Source organism: Labeo rohita, chromosome 6, assembly GCF_022985175.1.
Source record: "Labeo rohita strain BAU-BD-2019 chromosome 6, IGBB_LRoh.1.0, whole genome shotgun sequence".
NCBI classification, from domain to species: Eukaryota; Metazoa; Chordata; class Actinopteri; order Cypriniformes; family Cyprinidae; genus Labeo; species Labeo rohita.
This window is the reverse complement of record NC_066874.1, coordinates 30,342,759-30,354,022: the sequence shown is the minus strand read 5'-3', so window position 1 is coordinate 30,354,022 and position 11,264 is coordinate 30,342,759. Positions and strand designations below refer to the sequence as shown.

The 11,264-nt window shown below is 33.7% G+C and overlaps 1 protein-coding gene across 3 annotated transcripts; it reads right to left on the bottom strand.

Annotated features, from left to right (window-relative positions):
• Positions 1-300: 300 nt before the first annotated feature.
• On the bottom strand, positions 301-10,448 carry stx16 (syntaxin 16). Of its 3 annotated transcripts, none has more exons than XM_051112955.1 (8): positions 9,987-10,448; positions 6,285-6,392; positions 4,677-4,817; positions 4,355-4,517; positions 4,147-4,235; positions 3,509-3,652; positions 2,422-2,502; positions 301-2,233 (listed from the first exon to the last, which is right to left on the bottom strand). In XM_051112955.1, exons 1-8 carry the CDS (start codon positions 10,116-10,118, stop codon positions 2,129-2,131), a joined length of 963 nt encoding a protein of 320 aa, XP_050968912.1. In that variant the 5' UTR covers positions 10,119-10,448; the 3' UTR covers positions 301-2,128. The 3 variants fall into 3 exon arrangements, with proteins under 3 accessions (XP_050968912.1, XP_050968913.1, XP_050968914.1); XM_051112956.1 differs by having other exon boundaries at positions 10,038-10,448; XM_051112957.1 differs by lacking the exon at positions 9,987-10,448 and adding an exon at positions 7,358-9,971.
• Between the last annotated feature and the right edge of the window lie 816 nt (positions 10,449-11,264).

Below are 11,264 nucleotides of genomic sequence, written 5' to 3'. Positions count from 1 at the left end.
CATCTTAGTAAACATCTAAGATTTGAATACTTAAATGCTAATTAATACTTAAAAGTGTTTTTTGGTTGTGGGACAGCAGTTTTCACAAATGTAAAATGGCCCATATAGTATACATGCGCATATGTCTGTTTTTGTGTCGTATTTAATATATCAGGCTTATATAGTATGATGAAAGAGGCCCAAACTAAGCAAAATTATGCAGCTGGGAGCAGGCGATGTTTGTAAAGTAAATCAATGAATGCTAAAATACTAAAACATTCATGGTTCAATGCATTTATAAAATACCACACAACCTGCGCATTTATATATATATATTTGTTTTAATTTCATTAAAAACCAGTTCAGCGTTTACAGAAGGTTCAGATAGCATACAGTAGTACCGTAATGGCAGAAAAAAAATATTATATTCACACTGGGTTTCACGCCAAAACCATGGAGTAAATCACATCAAATGGATTTTAGCCTTGAATGTGCGATTATATTTCTTCAAACCTTCTAAAATAAAATAAGAATAAACAGTCTCTGTATTTATAAAAGAATATGGTCAACTTCATGATTTTACCCCATCATACAGTAGTGATGCAATTACCCTTCACAAAAGCCAACAGGAATTGATTTTTGAAAGGACAGGAAAAAGGTAAATCATCATTACAATATACAAAGAAAAAAAATGGACTTTGGACTACCAACGGACAACAATAGAACTCCATAAACTCTGTACATGTATTTGCATCTAAAATAAATAATTTCATCTTGTACAGGGAACAGTAGTTGTACAGTCTGACACTGAAGGTCAAAGTTCAATTTAAGTTCAAAGGTCAGACTGAATGACACGGTAGTGACAACAACAGCCAATGAAACATGGACAAGGAAAGCTTTAAAAACATCCAAGTTCAGCGCACAAATGTTCACTCTTTAAGGCAAGAAACAGAGTGAAGCAAATAAAACCTTGATGAATCACTCTTGCTTTTCACTGAAATGATACTGATATTATGACAACAACACTGCCATTAAAACGTAGACAAACACATGATGTGCAGAGGATCTAACTCTCAGTTATGGATGCTTGTAAAGGACAATGTAACATTCAGTTCATTCAACACCTGTCATAATCCCAATACACATTTTACCACATAATAAAAAAAAAAAACGATTAAAAACTGAACATGGTAAATGCTTTGAGTACACGTTCCTCATTCCTCAGTCAGTAAATTCCTCCATGGTTGCCTGGAGTGTCAGAGCTTCTCTTCTCACACACACACTGGAAAATTTTCAGATTAAATTACAGGAAAACAGAGTTTATCATGTCATCTTGGGCTCAAACACACACATCCGAGCCTACAAGCGAGGTCTAATTCAAAGGCAGCTTATGACAGGTTTTCACTGTTCAGTGCTCAATTCTGATGTTGAATGAAACCAACATGTTCAGGTGACATTTAACCCCATTCAAACACATATATATTCAGAATTATATATATTATATCATCTCATTTACTTTAACATTCTAATTTATTTTCCATTATTCTCAATGGTGATTCCTATTAGATTTGTATCACAGTTGTTATACAGTAAAAAATACTGTAATTCTGCAACTGTATTTTTAAATTTAGATTTAAAATAATTTAGTTCTGCATTAAAGTAATAATAGTTGAGAGGGAGATGTGCAATATTAATAGACAAAACAATGTTTTCATGACCATTTCAGCAATATTGTTGTTTGAAATATAACCTGAAAATGGTTTTGAAGAGATTCACCCAAACATGATCATTTTCCAATTACTCTTCAAATTAGATGACAAGAGCAGTTGAGATGAACATGCTGCCATATCACATCCATGCTCCTACCTGCTGTGCTTGTGTGAAAAAAATGAAGAAAAATGGCTCTCTGAAAGGAAATCGAGAACTAACACTGCCTTTCACTACAGAGTTAAACACATGAATGTCTCCACACACTGCACTCGGTGGCCAGCAGGGGGCGTCCTTATCTGCTTCACTGGTAATTTAAAACATAAGCACCTTCCAAATTTGACAAACAATGGTGTTGAAAGTCAGCATGCATACCCACTCACACACACATCAGTTTCTCTCATACATACATGTAGATCCCTCTCAGAGGCCATGGAATGATTCACCTAAACTTTGTCCCAAACAGAATAAGTATTAGAACAACAACTATGACGAAGAGAATTAAAATGACCAGCATCTTGCGGTTTTTCTTCTGGTATTGTTCAGCCTGAGAAAGGAAAGAGTACAGTTGAGTGTGCTTTCTATTTCTACTATGTAATATTACTTTTTGTAAGTGTCATGTGAATATTACATATTAATATTAGATATTACACAACAAATGACCGAAATTGTATGTGTAAGCAGACACAACCTTTGACATGTTTCACACATAATCAGGCTTGATAAGAGCCTCACCTTCTGCAGCTGCTGCAGTCCCTCCTCTGTTTTAACACAAGCTTGCTCCACATTGAAGTCGATTCTGTCGAGGACTGTGCCCTGAATTTAATTGACATTGTTAATGTCAATGCATATTTAATAAAAAAAAAATATTTTGCATATTTATGGAATGATCATTTTATTTATTTTGTGTTTGAACCACATTTAAAATTATGTTTTTATTTATTAATTCATACATAGTTCATATTAAATCAGTTTCAAATACATTAGGGAATTAAATATATAAAAACAAACTAACAGTCAAACGTTTTTGAACAGCAAGATTTTTACTGTTTTTTTAAAGAAGTCTTTTCTGCTTACCAAGCCTGCATTTATTTGATCCAAAGTACAGCAAAAACAGCAACATTTTGAAATATATTTACTATTTGAAAATATTTTTAAAAATGTAATTTATTCCTGTGATCAAAGCTACATTTTTAGCATCATTACTCCTGTCTTCAGTGCCACATGATCCTTCAGAAATCATTCTAATTTGCTGTCCCTGTTTTTTTTTCCTTCAGGATTATTTGAAGAATAGAAAGATTCAAAGATCTTAATTAGAATTTTTTGTTTTGGTACAGAAATGATAGAAATTAATACTTTTATTTAGCAAGGATGGTTTAAATTGATCAAAAGTGATAAAATCAGTTATAATGTTGCAAAAGATTTCTATTTCAGATAAATGCTGTTCTTCTGAACTTTCTATTCAAAGAAACCTGAAACTACTTTTCAGCTGTTTTCAACATAATAATAATAATAATAATGATGTTTTTAAGCAGCAAATTCAGAATATTAGAATGATTTCTGAAGACTGGAATAATGATGATGTTAAAAATTCAGCTTTGAAATCACAGGAATAATTTGCATTTTAAAAATATGTATAATATTAAAATATAAACAGTTATTTGAAATTGAATTTTACTGTTTTTGCTGTACTTTGGATCAAATAAATGCAGGTTTGGTGAGCAGAAGAGACTTCTTTAAAATAGACATTCAAACTTTTGACTGCTAGTGTATATGAAAACACATCTTTGTTTATTTTTTTTCCATTAACAAGCACACTGACCTGTTCAACAACCATTCCAGCAAGATCTCTAAATATCTCATTAAGGTCAGAGATGGACTGAACAATCTGTCGAATTTCTCTCTCTCGCTCTTCTACCAGCACTGTGTTCTGCTGAACCAGCACTAGTTGGTCATCTGTAAATCCCTGAAAGAGTGAAAAAGACATTTCCAAAGTCAGATGTCAGCCATGTACTGAAAATAAAACACTATTACATAACAAAAGTTGCAATTAAATGTACATTAAATCAGCTAAATTAGAAATAATTAATTGTAAAATTTAACAATATGAAAAAATTTTCAAAGTTGATTAAAAAAAAAAAAAAAAATCTATAAAATTAACATGTACATTTGACCAACTTCTTGATTCTATAATCCTATTATATATTTTTCACAAATAAAGAAATAGTTAAAAACATTAATAAAAACACTCTAACCAACAGTGGACCCAGTAAATTTATCAGCACTGCTTACTGGCCAAGGAAAAACTTATTAACCAATGCCACTAATTTTAAAAAAAGTATGTTTAATCTATTATCTGCTTCCAATAATAATGCTAAAAATGTAAAAGCAATAGTGACTGGTTTAATCAACAATATGGAAAAAAACATGTGAATATTAGTATTTGTAAAATAGTCTCACTCTGTCATATAGCGCAACGTCTTCATCGTCCTCCACAAGAGGACCCGAGTCAAAAAAGTGCTTGGATCTTTCTTCACGGTTTTTCATACCTATAAATGAAAGTAAGATGCATCATAACAATTTGTCATAAAATAAACACAATGAGGTAAAAGCTAATGTTCCTTTATTGATTAACATATATCTTTTGTTTGTATTTGCATACACTTACGTTTCAGGTAGCTTGACTGTGTGTGTCTGAAGTTGAGTGACAGCTCTTGAAGGCTCTGGGCCAGTGAGGAGACCACATTAGTCAAGAGCCTGTTTTCTTGCTCTGTACAATGACGACTCTGAGTCTGCAAGCCCGTCACGGCCCGCTGGCACCTGTGAAACATCTACAGACACATATCAGACTCAATACAGATGAAAAATCTGTTTTATGATGTGTGCAGTGATTAATTGCTCTAGTTCTTCTGTGTGTCCACTTCAACCTCTTTAGTTATAACAGATGGCACTGTAATAAAACACGATTTCTCTGTGTGTGTGTATTATACCTGTGTAATTTCCTGTGTAGTGATCTCGATGGCATGCTCCTCCTCACTGCTGTCATCCAGCGTGGGCCGGTTCATGTGTTTGTCGTGCAGACTGGCCAGTTCCTTCATCTTCTGACGTATACGTGTGATTTCATACTGAATCTATGAGAACAAGGAATTCACTGTTCACTCTGTTGACTATGGATAGAGGTCTTATTTGGGTGAAAGTATGCATGCGAAAGTCAAATATCTAGCCACCTTTTTTCCTGCAAGAAAATTTGAAAATTTGTAAATTTTATGGGTGTGACATCCAGTCTCAAGCGTGTCCAGCTATTTTTAGCTGTACAAAACAGCTTGTTTTGCTGCTTGATACTGCAAATGTTTTAATGTTTTTGGAAAAAGACTCTTATGCTTACCAAAGCTGCATTTATTTGCTTAAAAATATAGTAAAATCTGTAATATATTACAATTTAAAATAACCGTTTTCTATTTGAATATATTTTAAATTGTAATTTATTTCTGTGATGCAAAGCTGAATTTTCAGCATCATTACTCCAGTCTTCAGTGTCACATGATCCTTCAGAAATCATTCTAATATGCTGATTTACTGCTGAAGAAACATGTTTTACTACACATTTTTTCAAGATTCTTTGATTAATTATTATTTCTATTATTTTAAATATTGTACATGTATTACTGTGCATGTTTTTTGCTCATTTTGTTCAAACGAAAGGATGAGTCTACATATCTCTGGTAATTTATATCATGCCACTGATGCAGGTAGTACAGCTTAACTTGTTTTGAAACTGAAACATTCCTTTAACGTCACTGATCACTTAAAGGGGTCATTGGATGCAAACTGCACTTTTACATGTTGTTTGAACATTAATGTGTGTTGGCAGTGTATGTACAAATCTACCCCTATTATGACAAAAATCCATGCAGTGGTTTTAAATTAATCTGTGGTGTCACACCGACAGAGTCCGTTCCTACAATAGTTGATTGACATGAGTGTGTTACCTCAGACCCCTACTGTAATGCAAGTTAGATGTAAGAATATCTCAGATTGAGCGATTGAGGTGTTGTGTTGCTGGATGTAATAATGAACATAGTGGTCGTCATTTACTCCCGACATCTGAGACACTGAAAATGCAGTGGATTACATTTGTTTGTGAAGGGAATGCGCCTCCCGGTCTACATAAATGTGTCTATGTTCGGCGAATCATTCGTGATCCAGCTTCACCTACAGCAGAAGTGAGTATAAGGGGTTTTTTTTTATATGAATCTCTGCAATCACCTTTCCTAATAACGTGCTAGTTAGCAAGTTTTGCGGCTAAACGCGCTAAATGTGGCTAAAGTAAACAATCTCGCAGAGCAGCTTGTCACTCCACAGAGAGAAGAGAGGGGTAGGGCAAGCAGAGCTCATTTGCATTTAAAGGAACAGTCCCTCAGAATAGGATGATTTTTGCAGAGCTCATTTTGACAAGGTAAAAACTGTGTTGTTTTACACAACCATTGAAAATTTTTAATCAAAGTATATTATAGACTTTTCATTAAGACCCTAAACAATCATATCAACTTGTGGAAAATGGGCATCCGATGACCCCTTTAAAACAATCTTCTAATTACCTCATCCACTCCCTCCACCCATTTAGGCGGGAGTCTCTTCGTGACACCAATAGCAGCTTCTGGATCCAAACTGATGCCTGACACCAGAGCCATACGGTCATCGGCCAACTAATAGAGAAAAATGACAGCAAACATCACATTTCACATTTTTTGATAAAATCTGTGAAATTAATTTAAATACAGTAAGTCATCTCTGTGGCTATATAAATAAAGGTGACAAGATATTTAATGAAAGCTGAGGAGTAAATAGTGTAAAAAAAGTGTTAAAATTTTAAACAAACTGATCCTTTACTAAGCCCCACCTTAAAAATGGCACCAACCAATCCTAATTTATTCTTCGACTGTACCACTTTTTTTTTTATCATACAAGCTCTTTCTCTTTTCTAATGCAAGTCTTTTTTATGGTTTTTAAAGCAATTTTATAGAAAAATACAATAAAATGTTGGTCCCTTAAAAGTGTACAACGAGGAAAGGATACACACTGTCAAAACTTTAAAAAAAATGCAAGCTGTGGCTAAAACTATGCTTTGCATTTGTTCATAAATGAACACACAGAAGTAAGTTTTTAATGTTGGTAAAAGGTCAGTTCACTTAATGGAAACTCTGGCATTAATTGCTCACTCTCATGTCGTTCCAAGCCCGTAAGACCTTCGTTCATCTTCAGAACACAAATGAAGATATTTTGATGAAATCCAAGAGCTTTCTGACCCTGCATAGACAGCAATGCAACTACCACGTTCAAGGCCCAGAAAAGTAGTAATGACATTGTTAAAATAGTCCATGTGACATCAGTGGTTTAACCTTAATTTTATAAAGCTACGAGAATACTTTTTGTGCCCCTTCATTAAAAATGTGGATTTCATCAAAAATCATCTTAATTTATGTTCTGAAGATGAACAAAGGTCTTATAGGTTTGGAACGTTAGGGTGAGTAATTAATGACAGAATTTTTATTTTTGGGTGAACTATCCCTTTAACACTAATTCCATTGACATTCTATAAAGCTCATCTGAGCTAGCAACAGTAACCAAGGGGGCAGAGCTTAGCAAAGGAATGCTAAAACATCAAGGTTACCTCATCAAACTCCTAATGTGATTGGAAGAGCCCAGCGATGTCCCATCCAATGAGAGGAGAGATAGAAGAGAAGGTGAGGGACATGAGGAGTGAGAGCAGAGAAGCCCAAGACAAAAAGCAGTGATCAGCATCAAAAAGACTGACAGCAGGACTTGGACAGAACTGGACAAATCAGGAACAAAAACCAGTAAATGCAAATTGTTCTAAATTGCAGATTATATGCTAATGTAGAAGACAGAAATACATAGATACAAAAAAATACATGTGTGCATGTGGCATCATGTTGCTATAATGTAAGATTTGTCCATTCCAGCCCAATAACTCTAACATCTCAATCCTACTGCATAATTGTACTACTGATTCATAAATTCACTGAATAAGATATTAGGTTTGGAAAAACAAAGTACTTTTCAATGTTACTGAATTTATAAAATGCAATAAAAAATTAAGCTGAAATATAAATCCTATTTTTAACCCAAAACACCCCACACTGACATGATTACTGTAGATTTGAGCAATGCACAGCAGAAGATTCTGTCAGGATTTTGCAAGGCAGAGCAAGAAGTGCTTAGCTAGACCACAAGACATGCAAACAGGGAAAGAAAAGAAAAAAAATAAATAATCAACATGCAAGCAGATGGTAAGGAATGAAGCCACTACACCAGACAAAACACAAGCAGGCATGATATATGACTGATATAGGATCAGAATGACGCCCGTGCTAGTAACTTTCAGTTAGTTCTTACAGCTCCAAATAATGCGCTGACAAACATACAAAATCGTCTGTCAGGACCCAATCAATACTCCATAAAGATACAGGACTATTTAAAAGCATGCCGGATAGCAGACCGCCCACCAGCATCAAAGAGAAAGAAAAATGTGATGGATAGCTTATCGGTAGGAAAGATCTATGGAAGACTGGGAGACAAAACATACTGCCTTTCTCTGGAGTTTCATTTTAGAATGGGAAAAACATTACAGCATCAAAGAGTCTCAGAAATATATTTAGAAAGGTAGCTAGCATAACTAGAGTTATGTTTGTAAATGCATAAAAATAAGGTATAACAGCTTAGAGACATTTAATGGAAAGTGATACATAAAGGTATAAACTGTGATTTTAAAAAGATTTAGTTATTTTAAAATTCCATTCTATTTTGCAATTGGGCGAACAAACTATTCAACATTGATAAATATTTAATTAAAATAATTTTTGTATGACCACATTTCTAGAAAAAAAGCTAACCTACACTATCAATCAAAAGTCTGGGGTCAGAACCATTTCTGAAAAAAAAATTAATGATTTTATTAAGCAAGCATATATTAAACATCAAAAGTAAAAGTAAAAACTAAATATTTTTATTTCAAAGAAATGTTTTTTTAACTCTCTTTTCAAAGGATCCTGAAAATCTATGTTTCCACAACAACAACAATTAAATTAAATAATATTAAGAAAAGTTTCTTGAGTGGCAAATCAGCAAATTAATTATGCTGGATCATAGAGTAATGAAATGTTATTGTAAATTAAAATATTATTTTGCAACTTTGCTGATTTACTGTATTTGTGACCCTGGACCACAAAACCAGTCTTAAGTCGCTGGGGTTTATTTGTAGCAATAGCCAAAAATACATTGTATGGGTCAAAGTTATTGTTTTTTTTATGGCAAAAATCATTAGGAAATTAAGATTATGTTCCATAAAGATATTTGGTAAAATTCCTACTGTAAATGTATGAAAACCTAAGTTTTGATTAGTAATATACATTGTCAAGAACATTATTTAAAGAACTTTAAAGGCAGTTTATTTATCTCAATATTTTGATTTTTTTGCACCTCCAGATTCCCGATTTTTAAATAGTTGTATCTCAGCCAAATAGTGTCCGATGGAAAGCTTATTTATTCAGCTTTCACATGATGTATAAATCTCAATTTTGAAAAAATGACCCTTATGACTGGTTTTGTGATCCAGGGTCACATTTTTAATCAAATAAATGCAATGAACAGTAAAATATATTGAATTTGACATTACTTTCTTATTCGGTTTTCTAAAAAGTAGTTATTAACCTTGTGATTTATCGCTAATAATCATTTTTATAGTGGAAATAAATCACAATTACAAAAACGTGCGAATGTTTCTCTTCAGGAAACAACTGCTAATATTTACATCACTTGTATTGGCCACAATGACAATACAAAAGCCAATAAACTTCTTTTATAATATAATGCTTAATTTTGTTCCACACACAGTATAAATGGATCCTCATACACTAAAACACACAACTGCCTTCATAATTCAGAAAGAGGACCATCATATTTTAGGGTCCCTGGAAAAATCGATAAGCTAAACGTCGACAAAACTAGCACGACCATCACCTTTTAGTAAATTTCATTCCCGTGTGTTGAGGTAAATCAAAAGAATGCGACTGTATGAGAAGAAGTGTTTGATGAACAGCTAGCCAGTTTGCACAGACCTGCCAGCTCCTCACACGGCAAACAAAACAACTGACGTTTGTTGGACAACCGACTGGACCGGTTGACATCAACAAACACCGCTAGCTAGGGTTGTTGTCTAGCTAGCTGAGAATCACACACACGCGAAAACAATCAATTCAGACAATGAACGTTAGACTCACCGCAGCATTGCTACGTGTATTCAGAGTACGACGGGGGTCGTATGTACTCACTTGCTCAGCCAAAATCTGCCGGTTTTGGATTGCATTGTTCCGCATTAATAAGAAGGCATCGGTCAGTCGCCGAGTTGCCATGGCTACACAATACAAGGCGACAGTAAAATGAAATAACCGCGAGCTGCCTCGATGGCTGTCTTGAGATTAGTTACTCAGCTCGTCGCCAAGGCAGCTGGCTACTTAACTAGCGAGCTAGCCTGCAAAACGGCAGGCAGGCTCGCCCACCAACTCAGCACCTCCGGTTTCGAGAGGGTTCGGCTCTCTTTTAGACCGAGACAGTCCTGAGTCTGTATCCTGGAAAGTACCGTAACATTACAAGACCGATAGCCCAAGTTTTCAGCTCGGTTTTAGGACGCTAATGGATCATCTCTGCGACTTCCGTGACGTGGAATACGTAAACGTGACCTCACAATGAAACTTCCGCTTTGGGCAATGAATATGCAAAAATCAGAGACATTATTTATTATTTCGACACTTATTTTTTTACATTATGGTTTTACTCAGTAAGTGTCATATTATATTATTTTTCTTATTTTACATCTCACTTTATTTAAAAAAATAATACATTTTATGTACTATGTCTGATTTGTATGTTGTATTTCATCAATAATAAAACAATCAACGATGTTATTTAGTAATTTTTATTTTAAACCTTATTATTTTATTACAAAAACTAGCAAATTTAAACAATGTTTTTTGTTCATTTGCAAAAGTTTGCTTTGTTTATTTAGTAGCTTAAATATATTAATAATATAAAATTAATAAATTATTTTATATATTAACATTTTATTTGTTAAAGGGTTTGATTTTAAACTGGAAGTGCTGCCATCTTTTATTTCATTAAAATAGTGCTGTCAAACAATTAAGCACAATTAATTGCATCCAATAATAATATATGTATGTGTACTGTGTATATTTATTCTGTTTGTGTAAATACACACACATACCTGTACACTACCTGTCAAAAGTTTTTGAACAGTAATATTTTTATGTTTTCAAAAGAATTACCTTCTGCTTACCAAGGATGCTTTAAACTGATCAAAAGTGATGCTAAATACATTTATAATGTTACAAAAGATTTCTGTTTCAGATAGATGTTGTTCTTCTGAACTACTCATCAAAGAAACCTGAAAAAAGCTTCTACTCAGCTGTTTTCAACATAATAATAATAATAAATGTTTTTGAGCAGCAAATCAGAATGATTTTTGAAGGATCATGTGACAC